This window comes from Mytilus californianus, unplaced genomic scaffold, assembly GCF_021869535.1.
Source record: "Mytilus californianus isolate M0D057914Y unplaced genomic scaffold, xbMytCali1.0.p SCAF_2, whole genome shotgun sequence".
Classification (NCBI taxonomy): domain Eukaryota; kingdom Metazoa; phylum Mollusca; class Bivalvia; order Mytilida; family Mytilidae; genus Mytilus; species Mytilus californianus.
Window position 1 is genome coordinate 128,354,302 of NW_026262668.1, and position 20,562 is coordinate 128,374,863.

Here is a 20,562-nt window from a genome sequence, read left to right on the forward strand (position 1 = left end):
TGATCTGACAGTCCGTTAAACCTGTCTGAATGGAAATAGTTCTGCTCTCATTATTTCATTTTGCTTAGTGATGATACATAGTTATACTGTTAATTACTTTTCTGTTTTGTTTTTGAACAGTACTTTGAAAAGCACTGATTGTTACAAAAATATGTTAGCTTGGCAATAATTCTCCTGGCAGCATATCATATTGATATGATCATGATGTGAAGACATATCTTTCTAATTAATAGCAATGCTACACTTCACAGTTATACCTCTTTTGATTTCTTGTAGACTAAAATATATTTATCCTGCTGAACTGACTTTAGATAAAGCTAATGCTAACAATGAACACTGCCCTTTCCTGGATCTTGATATCTATATCTTTAACGGGAAGCTTAATACCAATTATTACACCAGGGTTTTTTTGATATCACAAACTAGTCAAAACATTTACTAAATTTTATCATCAGTACAAGGACATCATTAGTAAATATAAATCAACATGCAGACATCTTATACGTTCCGGTATTTCACATCCTATCTTTTATGGTAATATTCTATACAAAGCACAAAAATGTAAACATTCACCTCAGAAGCTAACCAAACCTTTAAACAGACTTATTCAGAAGAGATATAGTTACGATACTGTTGTCAGGTCATTAAAGATGGCATATTTTGGTATTAATATTGATTCACTCATAGGGTCTTTGCATCGGAAATAAACACATTTATTCTAAAACAAGTTGTTGGCATGATACGGGCCATGTTCTTCTCATATATTTTATGATGGTATGATACTAAACCCCTAACAGGAGGGATTGTGCTTGATTTTCATATGATGAAGACATAATCTTTCAATCAGTTTAATTGAGGTCTGGAGCTGGCATGTCAGTAACTGCTAGTAGTCCTTTGTTAATTTATGTATCATTGTCATTTCGCTTAGTTTCTTTTGTTACCTATTCTGACATCTGATTCGGACTTCTTTTAAACTGAGTTTTATTGTGCGTATTGCTGTGTGTTTGTTTATTCTACATTGGCTAGAGGTATAGGGGAGGGTTGAGATCTCACAAAACATGTTTAACCCCGCCGCATTTTGGCGCCTGTCCCAAGTCAGGAGCCTCTGGCCTTTGTTAGTCTTGTATGTTTTTTAATTTTAATTCATTTATATGTTTTGGAGTTTAGTGTGACGTCCATTTTCATTGAACTAGTACACATTTTTGTTTAGTGGCCAGCTGAAGCCCGCTTCCGGGTGCGGGATTTTCTCGCTGTGTTGAAGACCCATTGGTGGCCTTCGGGTGAATTCTGCTCTTTGGTCGGGATGTTGTCTCTTTGACACATTCCCAATTTCCATTCTCAATTTTATTTGTACCAATACTCAGATATTAGCAGCTGCATTTTTATTTGAAAGAGAAATATATATTTTAGGTTAAAATTCGTTGTATTTATTCATGTTATGAATCTGCAAATTGGAGGGTTTTCTAATAGGTTTACACTTTATAGGCTGTTTGTTGTACTGATGGTAAACATTGTTGTCCTGAGGGAACTACCTGTGATGCGTCATCTGGAAAATGTAATCGTGGAGAAATTGCTGTATTGGACTGGTTTGAAAAGGTTCCTGCTAATGTTGGAAGTGTGAAATGTCCTGATGGTCAGTCAGAATGTAAAACAGGACAGACATGTTGTAAACTAGCATCTGGTCAATATGGTTGTTGTCCAATACCAAAGGTATGTTTGAGGATGTAGTATATTTTGCCATTAAAAAGATTTCATTCGATCTGACAGTCACTATAATCTTCCTGAATGACAAAAAGTATCCTCTCAGCATTTCATATTGATATGTGATGATATATAGTTGTACTGTTTATGGTAGTACTTCAATTGCACGCATTGGCATAAAAATCTGTCTGAATGGCAATAAATCTCCAAAAAAGTCTGCTTTCTTGTAGCGTTTCCTATTGTAATGTGATGATATATTGCTGAAAATTTCATTTTTTTTTTTTTGTTAACAGCTTTCACACCATCTCATGCTAAACCTACATAGGTTTGAAATGATATTAACTTTAGATTAAATGTTCTAAATATACTGATTTTACTACATTTCACAATAACACTTTTTGATTCAGCCATGCTGGATCTATGCGATCACTCTGGTTTTGGAGATGGTGCAGAATACTAAGTTGAAGACATATCATGAACTTAATTATGTGTTTTAATGACTTGCAGAAACTTTCTACACTATTTTAATCATCAACTGCAAATTTTTGACATGTTATTTGCCCTTAAATTAAGAAAAGATTGGTCGAATAGTGACTTTATTTTAGATATACACTTGGACATAGTTCCTATCTAAATCAAAATTTATGATGATTCACTATTTATAAATTAATTTGAAAAAGTATTTGTATATCAATTGAATCAGTTGATAAGAATTTTGAAAGTATTATATTAGTATCTTGTGCTTGTGGAAATCATTGTTCAATGAAATGTAGGTCAACATGTGTATTAATATATCTAAGTTGATTCCCACACTTTTTTGAAATGGTATTACTCCAATTCTTTCCATAGGCAAGTAAGAGTCAAATGATTATTAACTGTCATGATTTTCAAATACGTATTAATTAGAAACAACCCCAGGCTTAATTCAAAACAGTTAATATCTCATGACCTGTTACATAATTAAATAGTCACAATTTATTACACACTTAACTGAATACACACATTCTTGACCTCAATAGTAAATCTACAAATGTATTTAGATCTACACTGCATTAAAATATTCTTTTAATTTTGCTAGCTAGCTGAATGATTAATCTGATGTGCTTTTTTTTTTCAAAGAAAATACTTAAAATGAAAAAAATATGTATAATAAATGCAAGCTTCTTCTCTGGATCTTTACACCCTTTATATGGTAACCTTACTTTCGTATGTCGAACAGTTCCACCACCGAGCATATTTTATTTTACTTGTAAAATCAGTGCCATTATCATCTGACATAAGTCAATAATCAAGTTCTAATTAATTAGTTACAATTATCAGAAATTTGGTTGAAATATTAAACAAAATTGCATAACTCTTAACTGAGCATTTTCTGCAATAAAATTTATTTGTTTGTTTTACATTTATATCCCATTATATTGCTATTTAACAGTAATTGGATATATCTCAGCATTAGGTATTTGTACATTCAGATTTGAATACAGGAAATGTATTTTTTCTTAATGAAGAATGAACACCAATTTAGATAAAGAAAGTTATTATTTTTTTTTAATTTTTGTTGTTTAGAAAGTGCATTTATAAGGCTTCTTTCTGGAAATTATTAAACCTGTCATTATTAATGGCATATAAAAAATATATTACTTGTTTGACGATTTTCCTTTCCATTCTCGTCAAAAGTAAAATCTGACAGAGTCTAAAATTGAAAGATCAGTATATATATATATCTATATTTGCATCAATATTGCGAAATTCCCTACCTTTGGACAATAACAGAAATTTTACAGTAAGATTGGAAATGAACAGAGTAAAAATTTAGAAAAAAGTATGGTCAGAAAGAATATGAGACTAGCTATGAATATGACTGGATCACAACATCAACAATGCTTTGATTTTTTATTCCTAGGACTGTAAATTTAGAAATTATTGCAATGTTTTTAATAATACGAAAAATTTTGCCATTTCAAGTTTTGCAAAAATAAAAACTACCATTCATAATTTCAAAAGTGATTTTCCTTTATAAATTTTTTCAAGGGCATTAATAAGATTTCATTATTGCCTGAGGACAATAAATTGAATAATAAAAATGAATTTACAGTAAACTAAAAAAAAAATTGTATCAATAGTTACCTTTTTCAAGCTCAGTTTTATTTGAAAAATAAAAATAAACATTAGGATAAATTAGCTGAATATCATCATGTTATAAATATGCAAATTTGACTTTTTTCTACTATGCTCACAATTAACAGGCTGTCTGTTGTACTGATGGTAAACATTGTTGTCCTGAGGGAACTACCTGTGATGTGTCATCTGGAAAATGTAATCGTGGAGAAATTGCTATATTGGACTGGTTTGAAAAGGTTCCTGCTAATGTTGGAAGTGTGAAATGTCCTGATGGTCAGTCAGAATGTAAAACAGGACAGACATGTTGTAAACTAGCATCTGGCCAATATGGTTGTTGTCCAATACCAAAGGTATGGTTTGCAGATGCTGTATAATTGTCAATTATCAAATAAATTCACTTGATTTGATAGTCACTATAATCTGGCTGAATGGCAATAAGTCTCCTCTCAGCATTTAATATTGCTATGTGATGATATATAGTTGAAATGTTTATTATTTTCTGGTTAAAATCTCTAATACTAAACTCAAATCTAAAAAGATTACTTAAATTTAAGGTTTTCTGGTCTTGATAATGTAAAATTACTGGGTTTGTTGCCTAGAAACAAAACCTTTTTTATTAACCAGATTTTTGAAGGAAATATCGGTTATTAAAATGGTGATGTACGGCGGACGGCTGGGCGGATCTACGGGCGGCTGCCAAACAGTGTCAGCCCAATAACATGAAAACGCTTTATCAAACTTGTTTCAAATTTAAATATGTTGTTTCCTGGGACTTAATGAATGTCTTGTTCAATTTTCAAGACTTAAGTATTTCTCCTTTTTGAGTTATCGCCATTTTTAATATCCAAAAGTGGAATTTTAAATATTTTACTCTTGTTATCATGTTATGATTTGTCTTATCTCACAATAAAAATTGGAGTGACAGATTTATTTGAAAATTATCTATGTCCTAAGTGGTAATGATTATAAGCTATATCATAAGACATTTTGAAGATTATAACATTATTAATTATTATATATGTAATGTTAGAGTACTATGTTAAACCATAGTTCTGTTCAATTAGATCTGGGAAACATTTTAGCATATGATGATTTATTTTCATTATTAATTAGATCTGGGAAATGTCTTAGCATATGATAATAATTGGAGTGACAGATTTATTTGAAAATTTTCTGTTTCCTGATAAGATCTGTAGGACTGTATATATAAAGTTTGAAATTTACTAGAAGGACTGTATAAATGAAGTTTGAAATTTACTGTTCATTATTAGACATTTTGTAGATAATTAAGTCTCCCTAAATCATATATATTCTTACCCCCACCCAACTTCAATTTGATAATGTGCTTTTATCTTGTAAAAGGTCGAGATCCCCACCCCTAAACCATATATATTCTTGCATGAGACAATAAAACAAATCAAATGAAATAAAAGGCGAGTCCAGTGAGGTCTGAGAACTTTGTAAACGGTTGAGATCCCCCCCCCCAAACCATATATATTCTTGTATGGGACAATAAAACAAATCAAATGAAATATAGGGGAAGTCCAGTGAGGTCACCCCCACCCCCCTTCTTTTTGAAAACTTGTAAACGGTCAAGATCCCCATCCCGAAACCATATATATTCTTGTATGGGACAATAAAACAATTCAAATGAAATAAAAGACGAGTCCCCTGGGGTCAACTCAACCCCCTCCTGTTTAAGAACTTGAAAACGGTCGACTTCCCACTCCCTAAACCATATATGTTCTTGTATGGGACAATAAAACAAATCAAATGAAATTTAGGGGAAGTTCCCTGGGGAAACCCCCACCCCCTTCTTTTTGAAAACTTGTAAAAGGTCAAGATCCCCACCCCGAAACCATATATATTCTTGTATGGGACAATAAAACAAATCAAATGAAATATTGGTGGAGTCCCCGGGTTCACCCCCACCCCCCTTCTATTTTGAAAACTTATAAATGGTCAAGATCCCCACCCTGAAACCATATATATTCTTGTATGGGACAATAAAACAAATCAAATGAAATTAAAGGTGAGTCCTTTTGGGTCAACCCCAACCCCTCCTGTTTGAGAACTTGTAATCGGTTGAGATTCCCACCCCTAAGCCATATATATTCTTGTATGGGACATTAAAACAAATCAAATGAAATATAGGGGAAGTCCATTGGGGTAACCCCCACCCCCCCCCCCCCTTCTTATTGATAACTTGTAAACGGTCAAGATCCCCACCCCGAAACCATATATATTCTTGTATAGGACAATAAAACAAATCAAATGAAATAAAAGCTGAGTCTCCTGGGGTCACCCCCACCCCTCCTGTTTAAGTACTTGTAAACGGTCACGATGCCCACCCCTAAACCATATATATTCTTGTATGGGACAAAAAAACAAATCATATGAAATTTAGGGGGAGTCCACTGGGGATCACACCCCCCTTTTGAGAACTTGTAAACGGTCGAGATCTCCACCCCTAAACAACCGTATATACTCCTGTTCGTCATTTCAAGAAGATTTGAATGACATACAGGGTCAATTCATAGGCGTCACTTATGCATATCACAAACCAATTTGTACTGGACTTTGGCCAATGTAAGGTGACCATGGGAATGACGAATTATTGGAGCTTTGTTTGGGAGACTTCGTAACAGCATCCTGTTACAATTATTTCTTGTTACTGATAAGTTTTATTCATTTTGAAAAGACATTGTATTAATGATAAATGAGATTTTGGATTTTTTTCTTCTTTTCTTTGGTAAATTGTTTGGAGAATTTTGTGTCATGTTTGTTTGTTATTCTGTAAAAACTAATTTTCTGAATGCTATATATTTTTTTTTTATGAAGTGAACTCCTTTAAAAACTAAGCTTATATTGTTTATTAATAAACATATATTTAGATTTCTGATTTTGGGCCCAGTTTTCAAGTTGGTCCAAATCGGGGGTCCAAAATTAAACTGTGTTTGATTTCAACAAAAATTGAATAAATATAGGGTTCTTTGAAATGGTTAATCTAAACCTGTATTTCTTTTCATTTATAATAAGATAATACCACATTGAGGTCCAAAGGGTCCTAAATTAAACTTTTGTTTAATTTTATCAAAAATTGAATTCTTTGGTTCTTTGATATACTGATTCTAACAATGTTTGAGTGTTAAATCATATCTAATTTTAGAGAACTTAGTCATCACTGGTTGTTGTTATAAGCTCACCTGGCCCAAAGGGCCAAGTGAGCTTTTCTCATCACTTGGCGTCCGTCGTCAGTCGTCTTTAGCTTTTTACAAAAATCTTCTCCTCTGAAACCACTGGGCCAAATTTAACCAAACTTGGCCACAATCATCATTAGGGTATGTAGTTTAAAAAATATGTCCGATGACCCTGCCAACCAACCAAGATGGCCGCTGTGGCTAAAAATAGAACATAGGGGTAAAATGTAGATTTTGGCTTATATCTCTGAAACCAAAGCATTTAGAGTAAATCTGACAAGGATAAAACTGATTATCAGGTCAAGATCTATCTGCCCTGAAATTTTCAGACAAATCTGACAACCTGTTGTTGGGTTGCTGCCCCTGAATTGGTAATTTTAAGGAAATTTTGCAGTTTTTGGTTATTATCTTGAATATTATTATAGATAGAGATAAACTGTAAACAGCAATAATGTTCAGCAAAGTAAGATCTACAAATAAGTTGTCATGACCAAAATTGTCAGTCGACCCCTTTAGGAGTTATTGTCCTTAATAGTCAATTTTTAACAATTTTTTGTAAATTTTTGTAATCTTTTACAAAAATCGTCTTCTCTGAAACTACTGAGACAAATTTAACCATACTTGGCTATAATCGTTATTAGGGTATCTAGTTTAAAAAATTGTCCGATGACCCTGCATTCCAACCATCATGGCCGACTTGGTTAATAATAAACATAGGGGTAAAATGCAGTTTTTGGTTTATATCTCTGAAACTAAAGCATTTAGAGCAAATCTGACAGGTGGCAAAAATGTTCATCAGATTTAGATTTATCTGCCCTGAAATTATCAGACGAATCCGACAACCCGTTGTTGGGTTGCTGCCCCTGAATTGGTAATTTTAAGGAAATTTTGCAGTTTTTGGTTATTATCTTGAATATAATTATAGATAGAGATAAACTGTAAACAGCAATAATGTTCAGCAAAGTAAGATCTACTAATAAGTTGTCATGACTAAAATTGTCAGTCGACCCATTTAGGAGTTATTGCCCTTAATAGTCAATTTTTAACAATTTTTTGTAAATTTTTGTAATCTTTTACAAAAATCGTCTTCTCTGAAACTACTGAGACAAATTTAACCATACTTAGCTATAATCATTATTAGGGTATCTTGTTTAAAAAATTTGTCCGATGACCCCGCATTCCAACCATCATGGCCGACTTGGTTAAAAATAGAACATAGGGGTAAAATGCAGTTTTTTGGTTTATATCTCTGAAACTAAAGCATTTAGAGCAAATCTGACAGGTGGCAAAAATGTTCATCAGATTTAGAAATATCTGCCCTGAAATTTTCAGACGAATCCGACAACCCGTTTTTGGGTTGCTGCCCCTGAGTTAGTAATTTTACAAAAATTTTGCAGTTTTTATACGACCGCTAAAAAATTTTGTGGTCGTATATTGGTATGACGTTGGCGTCGTCTTCGTCGTCGTCGTCGTCGTCGTCGTCCGGCGTCGTCGTCCGAATACACAATGGTTTTCGCACTCTAACTTTAGTTTAAGTGAATGGATCTCTATGAAATTTTACCATAAGGTTCAATACCACAATAGGAAGGTGGGGATTGATTTTGGGGGTTATGGTACCAACAGTTAAATAATTAGGGGCCAAAAAGGGGCCGAAAATAAGCATTTTTGTAACTTCCAGACATAACTTGTGTGTTATTGTATGGATCTCTTTGACATTGTACTACAAGATTCCATATCACAAAGGGTCGATGATGGGATTGATTTTGGGGTTAATTTCCTCGAAATTTTAGGAATAAGGGGCCAAAAGGGGGCAAAAAACAAGCATTTTTCTAGTTTCATGACAATAACTTGTGTGTAAGTGTATGGATCTTTCTGAAATTTTACTACAAGGTTCCATTTCGCAAAGGGAAAGCTGGAATTGATTTTGTGGTAATTGCCCAAAACGTTTAGTAATAAGGGGCCTAAAAAGGGGTGAAAAATAAGCATTTTTTAGTTTCTAGACAATAACTTGTGTTCAAGTGTATGGATCTCTCTAAAATTGTATTACAAGGTACCATACCACAAAGGCAAGGCTGTTATTGAGCTCAGTTTGGGGGGGGAATGGGGGGGTGATGAATCATAGGGGGGGTCAAAAAAGGGGTAATTATTTTTTTTCGTTTAAGGAATAAGGGGAAAAAAGGTTAAAAAACTAGGGTTTCCATTTTAATAGACAAATAATTGAGTAAAGAACATTATTTAAAAGCAGTATAAGGTTGGTAATTCAAACTCATTTAAATATCTCACCTGCACTATGTTTGAATTATGTAAATTGGAAATTTGTTAATTATTTTAGTATAATAAACTTCATTGGAAAATTGCCAATATAAAATTTTGCTGATGAAGGTTTTTTGTTTACCTTTAGTCTGACTATGATGTCATTTTCTATTTTAATAGCCTTATGATGTAGTTAAATTTTTTTTAATACTTTTATGATGTATTTTAATGCGCTTTTATGGTTGCAAATTTATTGTTTTAATATAATAAACTCCATTGGAAATTTACCAATAGTTTGTTTATTTTTAGCTATGACTATGATGTCATTTTCTATTTAATTTTAAGGTTACAAATTAATTTCAGTTTTAAATATTATTGTAAAATGTTTGCCCAAAACATTTATTAATAAGTGGCCAAAAAAGGGGGCAAAAATAAGCATTGTTTTAGTTTCCAGACAATAACTTGTGTTCAAGTGTATGGATTTTAATTGAAATTGTACTTAAAGGTACCATACCACAAAGGGAAGTGGGTCAAAAAATTTGGGGGGGGGGGGGGGGGATTTTTTTTCCTTTTTTTTTTCTTTAAAATTTTCCATTTTAAGTTGGTTAATTCTGATCACAAAGAGAAAGTTGGAATTGAGTTTGGGGGATAATTGCTCAAATGTTTAGGAATAAGGGGCTAAAAAAGGGGTTAAAAATAAGCATTTTTTTTTAGTTTCCAACAATTAATTGTGTTTAAGTAATTGGATCTCTGTGAAATTGTACTGCAAGGTACCATACCACAAACTGAAGGCTGGGATTGAGTTTGGGGGGGGGGGGGGGGGGGGCGTGATGTGTGAAAATTTTCCACTTAAAGTCGGTTAATTATTTCTGATTTAGATATAAAAGCAAATAATAATTTTGTGGTTTGATTTTATCAAAAACTTAAATTGAAGTTATGTATATTGTAAATTTAGGTTACATTGGAATTTAAGAATTGGCTTTGGGGTAGGGTTATGGCTCAAACCTTTGAATAATAAGGGAAAAAAAGGTGAAAAAACAAGGGTTTCCAGGTTAATAGACAAATAAGTACAAAACATTATTTAAAAGCAGTGTAAGGTTGGTAATTCAAACTCATTTAAATATCTCACTTACACTGCTTTTAAATTATGTAAATTGGAAATTTGCCAATAACTTTATTGTTAATAAATGCATTGGAAATTTGCCAACAATTTTAGTATAATAAACTTCATTGGAAATTTGCCAATATAAAATTTTGCTGATGAAGGTTTTTTGTTTACCTTTAGCCTTGACTATGAAGTCATTTTCTATTTTTATAGCCTTATGATGTAGTTGAATTATTTAATACTTTTATGATGTGTTTAAATGGGGTTTTATGGTTGCAAATTTATTGTTTTAGTTTAATAAACTCCATTTAAAATTTGGTAATAAAAAAAATTTTTGTTTATTTTTAGCTATGATTATGATGTCATTTTCTATTTTACTTTTATGGTTGCAAAGTTTTTATTTTTAGATATTACTGTTAAATGATGCTGATTAAGGTTTTTGCTATGTTTAGCCATGACTATGATGTCATTTTCTATTTTAATATCTGTCATGATGTATTTAAATGGGCTTTTATGGTTACAAAGGAATTTTATTTTTAGATATTACTGTAAAATGTTGCTGATTAAGGATTTTGTTTATTTTTAGCCATGACTATGATGTCATTTTCTATTTTAATACCTTTATTATGTAATTTCCATTTTTAGATATTACTGTTAAATGATGCTGATTGAGGGTTTGAATGCTGGGATTGATTTTGGGGGTAATTGCCTCCAAATTTTAGGAATTAGGGGGCAAAAAACAAGCATTTTTCTAGTTTCATGACAATAACTTGTGTGTAAGTGTATGGATATTTATGAAATTGTACTACAAGGTTCCATATCACAAAGGGAAAGCTGGAATTGAGTTTGGGGGTACTTGCCCAAAACGTTTAGGAATAAGGGGCCAAAAATAAGCATTTTTCTAGTTTCCAGACAATAACTTGTGTACAAGTGTATGGATCTCTCTGAAATTGTACTGCAAGGTACCATACCACAAAGGGAAGGCTGGGATTGTTTTTGGGGGTAATTGTCTCAAAATGTTAGGAATTAGGGGCCATAAAGGGGCAAAAAAACAAGCATTTTTCTAGTTTCATGACAATAACATGTGTGTAAGTGTATGGATCTTTATGACATTGTACTGCAAGGTTCCATATCACAAAGGGAAAGCTGGGTTTGAGTTTGGGGTAATTGCCCTAAACTTTTAGGAATTTGGGGCCAAAAAGGTGCAAAAAACCCAAGCATTTTTCTAGTTTCCAGACAATAATTTGTGTTCAAGTGTATGGATCTCTCTGAAATTGTACTGCAAGGTACCATACCACAAAGGGAAGGCTGGGATTGAGTTTGGGGGTGATGAATCATAAGGGGGTTTCAAAAAATTTGGGGGGGGGATTTTTTTTTCCCTATTTTTCTTTAAAATTTTCCATTTTAAATTGGTTATTTCTGATTTATATATAAAAGCAAATAATAATGATATGGTTTGAATAGGTAAATTAAAAAATTTTAAGTTCTTAGACTACTTTCATTCTGTGTGAGAAACCTATGCTGTGTCAAATATTTAATTACAATCCAAATTCAGTGCTGTATCAAGCTTGAATGTTGTGTCCATACTTGCCCCAACTGTTCAGGGTTCGACCTCTGCGGTCGTATCAAGCTGCGCCCCAGCGGAGCATTTTATTTGTTATTATCTTAGATATCATTATAATATCTAATATCCAATACTATTAATTATGATTTTAACCTTATTTTACATGATTTCCAAAGAATCAGTAAATACAGGTGAGCGACACAGGCTCTTGAGAGCCTCTAGTTATATTATTGATTATAAGTTGAAAAATTGCATCATATCTTATTTTAGAAAACATTTATCATGTTTGAGATATTTCCCTTTGCACAGAAAATATTATGGATAAAATTAACCTGTGTTTCATTTCAACATAAATTAAATAAATATAGGGTTCTTTCAAATGCTGAATCTAAACCTGTATTTAAATATTAGATTTTTGGGCCCAGTTTTGAAGTTGGTCCAAATCAGGGTCCAAAATTAAAGTTTGTTTGATTCAACGAAAATTGAATTTATGGGGTTCTTTGAAATGCTGAATCTAACCATGTATTGAGAGATTTTTTATTGTAGGTTTCTTTATCAAATTGGTCCACATAAGGTAAATGTCCAATTTCAAATATTTCAGTTCTTTGACCACATTCACAAACCTATGCTGTGTCAAATATTCAATCACAATCCAAATTCAGAGCTGTTTTAAGCTTGAATGTAGTGTCCATACTTGCTCAACTGTTCAGGGTTCGACCTCTGCAGGAAAATCCGGTTTGCTGTCACTCTTGACAGCCTCTTGTTATAACTTATACTTGCATTTATATGCTTAACAGTTGTTTGGGAAGGGAATAAAAGAAAATTGGAGTAGAGTCTGCTTTGTTTAATCCCGTTATTATTTTGCATATGGAAAGGTTTGCTAATAGCCTTGCATTTAACAGGCTGTTTGTTGTACTGATGGTAAACATTGTTGTCCTGAAGGAACTACCTGTGATGTGTCATCTGGAAAATGTAACCGTGGAGACATGTCTGTAATAGACTGGTTTGAAAAAGTTCCTGCCAATGATGGAAGTGTGAAATGTCCTGATGGTCGGTCAGAATGTAAAACAGGACAAACCTGTTGTAAACTAGCATCTGGTCAATATGGTTGTTGTCCAATACCAAAGGTATGGTTACAGATAGTGTATAATTTTCCATTCAGATTAATTCACTAAATCCCTATAATATGTCTCAATGGCAATAAGTTTCCTCTCAGCATTCTTTATTGCTATGTGAAGATATATATTTGAACTGTTTATTACTTTCTGGTTGAAATCTCTAACAATAAACACATATATTTAAAAGATAAAGCTTAAATTTGAAGTTTTCTGGTCTTGATAATGTAAAAATACTGGGTTTGTTGCCTCGAAACAAACTAAACCTTATACTTGCATTTATATGCTTAACAGTTGTTTGGCAAAAGTAAAAAATAATACCAGAGTGGATTCTGCTTTATATTATCCAATTATCATGTTGCATATGGAAAGGTTTGCTAATAGGCATGCATTTAACAGGCTGTTTGTTGTACTGATGGTAAGCATTGTTGTCCTGAGGGAACTACCTGTGATGTGTCATCTGGAAAATGTAACCGTGGAGACGTGTCTGTTATAGAGTGGTTTGAAAAAGTGCCTGCCAATGTTGGAAGTGTTAAATGTCCTGATGGTCGGTCAGAATGTAAGACAGGACAGACATGTTGTAAACTATCATCTGGTCAATATGGTTGCTGTCCAATACCTAAGGTATGGTTAAGGATGTAGTATGTTTGCCATTAAAAAGTATTCTCCTTTATCTGATAGTCACTATAATCTGCCTGATTAACAAAAAGTTTCCTTTCAGCATTTCATATTGTTATCTGATTGCATATAGTTGAATTGTTTATTACTTTTCTGCTTTGCCTTTTGATAGTTCTTCAATTGCATGGATTGTCATAAAGATCTGTCTGAATAGCAATAAGTCTCCTTAATAAAGTCTTATTGTAGCATTTTCTATTGCAATGTGATGATATATCGCTGACAAATTTATTACTTTTCTTGTTTATAGCTTTCACGCTATCTCATGTAAAACCTACATTAGTTTGAAATGGTATTGATCAAAATAAATGTTCTTTATATCCTGATTTTACTACATTTCATTATAACCTTTTTTGATTCCTAGTACTGTAAATTCAGAAATTATTGCGATGTTTTTTAATATGAAAAATGTGACAGTTTCAGTTTTTCAATAGTAAAAACCTCCCATTCATAATTTTAGTAGTGATTTTTCTTGATAAAGTTTTTGCAATGGCATTACTGTGACTTGACTATAGGTGTTGCTGTTCACTTTTACTTATTGTTCAACCAGATTGTAAAATTGACAAAACAATTTGGACATTTAAATTGACCAGTTGGTATTTTTAGAGGTGATGAATATATGATCACTCATGCATTTAGAGTATACCTGGATGCTGTCCCATCACTTCACCTGTTCAATTGTAAATGTTGTAATGTAACTGGGATAGGTCTTTCAAACGTTATCCATGTGGCAAACTTATTTCATGTTCTAATATTTGCTAAAATACTGCTGATTTCTGAAAAATTCATTTCCCTATGCTTTCCACTAGAGAATCCTAAAATAAGTAAGTCTTATTTTCATTGAAATGAATGTATTCCTTAAAGTAACTGGCCATACAATTGCCAAAGAAACATTTTATATTCTACTGTCATGTCTAATTTTAGGAGTGAGCAAGCCAGATAAAGAATATATATATATTTTTTTCTTGTAGGATATTTAATTGCATATCATATGATGCACTACATTTTCTTTTATTGTTTTCATATCCAAATACTATGTCGCCGCGATATAGCCTTGTTGTGCTAATGCGGCGTAAAGCAACCAACAATCAATCAATCCAAATACTATGAGTACTTGAATTTCTTTTATATTGTTGAAAAGTCCTCTTTGGTTTTTTTAATGGGAGATAACTAAAAAAATTTTTTCACTCTTGTGGAAATCTTAATTATATTATAATTCCATAATTTTTCCAGGATTAATAAACACCAGAACAAATGTGTGCATTCCTTCATTTTGACATTTGTTCAATACTTATTGGCATGAGCCTTGTACAAAGTGCTTATGCATAGTGAAATATCAAAATATTAGTTATGAATAAACTTATTTATTTATTTATTATTAATTGACACTGATATTTAATATCCCATCCAGTATTCCAGTTTCACTATTTAAATAATTTTAAAATATTTTTCTAACCTTAATAACTTTTTGGAATATTTTCTTACATTTTTCACTATATCACTAGATTTTTTTCTGTATCCACTGTATTCTGTTTAATTAAACAGGTGCAGAGTAGTCTTTATATTGGATCCAGAATTTTGTAATTTTTGACTATTTCCAATTTCACATTCAAAATAATTATCTAAACTTTACAGATTTTTGGGAATATTTTATTTATAATTTTCACTACATCACTTTTTATTCTATATCCACAGTTTTCATTTTTTTATTTCATTTTCCATGATATATGTCCCAATTAAACAATATTAGATCCAGAATTTTATAATGATTATTTCCAATATCACATTTAAAATTTGTATCCTCACGTTATGAATTTTTTGGAATATTTTACTTTAATTTTTCACTTTTTCACTTGAATTGACTATATTCACTGTATTCACATTTTATTTCATTTCCATGATATGTATCTAATTTAAACAGGTGAAACATCTTCATATTAGATCCAGAATTTTGTAATTATTATTTTAAAAATCACATTTAAAAGCCACAGATCTCCTACTTTCAGTTTTCAGCATTCCAGTTTTGAATTGTTTTTACCTTTTTGATTATCTAAATCCCAACTTATAAAAAGTGAACTCCTTGAGTGAACACAATATTATTATGCACAAAAATCTTAATAGATTTTTAAAAAAACACTGCAAGGTATACTCCAAACTTTGTTTCGAATTTTACATGTACTTCATCAAGTTAATGCAACACAAAACATTTTGAATGAATGATTTCTTCCTTGATACATTCATGACAATCCATACTTGGGAAAACAAGTCACATTTTAAGCAGCAAAATTAAATGGCATCTAAGAAGTGAATTCAAATTAAATAAATTTTTTATGCACATTGATTCCAATAGATTTCAAACACCGAAGAATACTCCAAAATGAAAACTTTGAACAGATATATGAAAGAAAGCATAACATATCCATCTGAAAACTGAAACTGAAAACACCTGAATAGCTATTTCTTGTTTCACTGACAACTGGACAATACTATGTTTTAGGGTTAAACATTTAAAGATTCATTTATTATGTAAAAACAGTTTTAATTTTCATACATATTAACATCCAGTTAAGAAAATATTTTATTGATTTAGATTTTTGGGTCAAAATTAGATAAATCATCTATTTTAGGAATTTATAACAATGAAAACATATCATATTTTCTTTCCTATCAATTTTATAAAAGAATAAACCTAGATGAAGACAAACTTCAGGAAAAAAGCATGGTCTAATGTTGGGTTAGGTGAATAAAAAACAGTACAGGTAGCATCAAGGTAGACTCAACTCTAACAATACCAACTGTTCAATTTAAATGTCCACACTGTATTGTCAATTTTATAATCTTGTTGAACAATAGGGAAAGGTAAACAGCAACACATAAAGTCAAGTCACAGTAGTTAGATTTTGCAATTTTGCCTGAGGGCAAGGAATTGAATAATAAATGCACGCATTGTTTTTGTCGCGCCTGTGACTTTTGTCACAGAAAGCTAGACATAGGTATAGTGATCCGGCGACGGCGACAGCGGCGGCGTTAACTAACTATTTAAAAGCTTTATATTTTAAAAGGTGGATGACCTGGATGCTTCATACTTTGTATATAGATGCCTTATGTTTTGAAGTTTCCGCCTGTCATATGTCCATTGTCCTTGACCTCATTTTCGTGGTTCAGTGACTACTTGAATAAAAAGTTAACATTTCTTGTAATGTTAATTTCTCTCTTATTATGAGTAATAGGATAAATTTATTTAGTATGTGCGTACCTTGCAAGGTCCTCATGCCTGTCAGCCAGTTTTCATCTGACCTCGACCTCATTTCATGGATCAGTGAAAATGGTTAAGTTTTCGTAGTCAAGTCCATATATCATATACTATAAGCAATAGGTCTACTAAATTAGTGTATGAAATGATTGTAAGGTGAAAATGTCCGACTGGCAGGTGTCATCTGACCTTGACCTCATTTTCATGGTTCAGTGGTTAAAGTTTTTTCTAATACTATATGCAATAGGTAAACTATATTTGGTGTATGGAAAGATTTTACAATGTAAAGTTGTCAGTCTGGCAGGTTTTATTTGACCTTGACCTCATTTTCACTGTTCTTTGCTCAGTGTTAAGTTTTTGTGTTTTGGTCTGTTTTTGTTGAACTATAAGCAATGTGTCAACTACATTTGGTTTATGGAATGATTGTTAGGTGTTTATGTCTGTCTGGCAGGTATCATCTGACCTTGACCTCATTTACATGATTCATTGGTCAATGTTAAGTTTCATGGTTAAGTTTGTTTCTTAGATACTATAAGCAACAGGTCAACTATATTTAATGCATGTATTGATTGTTAGGTGTACATGTCTGTCTGGCATGGTTCATCTGACCTTGACCTCATTTTCATGATTCGTTGGTCAATGTTAAGTTTTCCTGGTTAAGTTTGTTTCTTAGAAACTATAAGCAATAGGTCAACTATATTTGGTGTATGGAATGATTGTAAGGCGTATGTGTATTTCCGGTTTGGTTTATCTGACCTTGACCTCATTTTCTTGGATCATGTTAAGTTTATGTGATACTTGTAATAAAGCTTTATATTTAAGACTATCAACATTAAATCAATGGTAAGTAAAGCAGGCGGGACATTTCAGCGTGTGCACTCTTGTTGAATTTGCGGTAAAATAAAAAAAAAACTTGTTATATCAATAGTTACCTTTTACAAGCTGCACTTTTACTTGAAAGAGAAAAACAAACATTGGGATAGAATATGATGTATATTTCCATGTTATAAATCTGCTAATTGGAAGGTTGGTAAGAGTTCCATATGGCACCCCACCATACTAAAAGAACACAATAATGTATTACAGTTTATTCCGTGGGGGTGCCATATGGAACTCTTTCCGGAAGGTTTTCTAAAAGGTTTACACTTTACAGGCTGTCTGTTGTACTGATGGTAAACATTGTTGTCCTGAGGGAACTACCTGTGATGTGTCATCTGGAAAATGTAATCGTGGAGAAATTGCTGTATTGGACTGGTTTGAAAAAGTTCCTGCTTATGTTGAAAGTGTGAAATGTCCTGATGGTCAGTCAGAGTGTAAAACAGGACAGACATGTTGTAAACTAGCATCTGGTCAATATGGTTGTTGTCCAATACCAAAGGTATGGTTACAGATGTTGTATACTTTTCTGTTAACAAATTAAATCACAGATGTTGTATAACTTTCCATTAAAAAATTTGTTCACTCGATCTGATAATTACTAAAATCTGTCTAAATGGCAAAAAGTCTCCCCTCAACATTTCTTATTGTTATGTGATGATATATGGTTGAACATTTTATTACTCTTCTGGAAAAAAACTATAACACTGAACACTATTTCTTGCAATATAATTATTTAAATGATTTTTCTTAAATGAAAAGTTTCCTGGTCTTAATAATGAAAAAAAGTTTGCATTTGTTTCCTAAAAACAACTATTATTTAACTGATATTTGCATTTTGTAAGCTTGACATTTTTTTGGCAAAAGTCAAATATACATTGCAATAGAATCAGAGGTATTTAATCATATAATAGATCTGGAAATTAGAAAGGTTTGCTAGTAGGCTTAAACTTTTCAGGCTGTTTGTTGTACTGATGGTAAACATTGTTGTCCTGAGGGAACTACCTGTGATGTATCATCTGGAAAATGTAACCGTGGAGACATGACTGTTATAGACTGGTTTGAAAAAGTTCCTGCTAATGTTGGAAGTGTGAAATGTCCTGATGGTCGATCAGAATGTAAAACAGGACAGACATGTTGTAAACTAGCATCTGGTCAATATGGTTGTTGTCCAATACCAAAGGTATGGTTACAGATGTTGTATAACTTTCCATTAACAAATTTGTTCACTCGATCTGATAATCACTAAAATCTATCTAAATAGCAAAAAGTCTCTCCTCAACATTTCTTATTGCTATGTGATGATATATAGTTGAACATTTTATTACTCTTCTGGAAAAAAACTATAACACTGAATACTATTTTTTGCAATATAATTATTTAAATGATTTTGCTTAAATGTAAAGTTTCCTGGTCTTGATAATGAAAAAGTTTGCATTTGTTTCCTAAAAACAACTATTATAAACCTGATATTTGCATTTAATAAGCTTGACATTTTTTTGGCAAAAGTAAAATACACATTACAATAGAATCAGATGTATTTAATCATATTATGGATCTGGAAATTAGAAAGGTTTGCTAGTAGGCTTACTCTTTACAGGCTGTTTGTTGTACTGATGGTAAACATTGTTGTCCTGAGGGAACTACCTGTGATGTGTCATCTGGAAAATGTAACCGAGGAGACATGACTGTAATAGACTGGTTTGAAAAAGTTCCTGCTAATGTTGGAAGTGTTAAATGTCCTGATGGTCGGTCAGAATGTAAAACAGGACAGACATGTTGTAAACTAGCATCTGGTCAATATGGTTGCTGTCCAATACCAAAGGTATGTTTAAGAATGTAGTATGTTTTGCTGTAAAAATGTGTTGCACTTGATCTGATAGTCACTATATAAATCTGCCTGAATGACATTAAGTCTCCTCTCAGCATTTCATGTGGCTATGCGATGTCATATAGTTGAACTTTTAATTAATTGTTTTTGGTTTGCCTTTTATTGCAAAAGAAATAAAACCTTTCTTCAGAATGAGTTCCTCTTTGAATTAAAAACCGTTTTACAATTAAAAACCGAACAATGCTTGTATGATTCTAAAATTGCAGAAAAATTGCAAAAATGACATAGGTTAAGTATGTACAACAGAGAATGTATAATATGCATTTAATAATGTGCAATATAACTGATTTATTTCTAAAATTTCAGAGGTGTCAAAGTTAAGTTATTATAATATTTTTTTTAAATACTGGTGTTGTTTTGTACACTTTTTAGGCTAATGTATATTGTGAAATTTTGGTAGCAATTCTATTATATTGGATTATAAACACACAAAAAAAAATCTTCTTTTTTGATTTAATGTAACCTAGAATAAATTTAGGACAGGCTAAATGGCTTATAATTGGTACCTAATATAAGCATTGTCATTTTTAAATTTTATTGGTTGAACACAAATGTGAAATATTTGCAAGAAAAATTTCTATAGAAATGTAGCAAAATCTTAAGTCAGAAATTTACTTTTATCTGTTTATAATCAGTGTTATTGAACAAATTGAAAAATAAAACATTTGTAAAAAAAATATGAGAAAGTAATAATTGGTGCAAACTGCAAAATAAATTATATCCATTTTTAATGGTTTCATAGTGATACTTAAGGCTGATATAGCAATGTGCCAATGCATATCACATTTTCCTCATACAATCTAGTAAC

General features: G+C 31.9%; 1 protein-coding gene across 50 annotated transcripts in view; it reads left to right on the forward strand.

Annotated features, from left to right (window-relative positions):
* LOC127730979 (neurogenic locus notch homolog protein 2-like) overlaps nucleotides 1-20,562 on the forward strand; it is a 66,719-nt gene that overhangs the window by 37,451 nt on the left and 8,706 nt on the right. For 32 of the 50 annotated variants that reach the window (XM_052239621.1, XM_052239622.1, XM_052239640.1 and 29 more), the window contains 7 exons: nucleotides 1,486-1,710; nucleotides 3,948-4,172; nucleotides 12,847-13,071; nucleotides 13,459-13,683; nucleotides 18,141-18,365; nucleotides 18,822-19,046; nucleotides 19,464-19,688. In XM_052239621.1, coding sequence (XP_052095581.1) covers nucleotides 1,486-1,710; nucleotides 3,948-4,172; nucleotides 12,847-13,071; nucleotides 13,459-13,683; nucleotides 18,141-18,365; nucleotides 18,822-19,046; nucleotides 19,464-19,688 — 1,575 coding nt within the window. The remainder of the gene's footprint in view (nucleotides 1-1,485; nucleotides 1,711-3,947; nucleotides 4,173-12,846; nucleotides 13,072-13,458; nucleotides 13,684-18,140; nucleotides 18,366-18,821; nucleotides 19,047-19,463; nucleotides 19,689-20,562) is intronic. The other 18 variants (XM_052239636.1, XM_052239663.1, XM_052239674.1 and 15 more) reach the window with 16 other exon arrangements.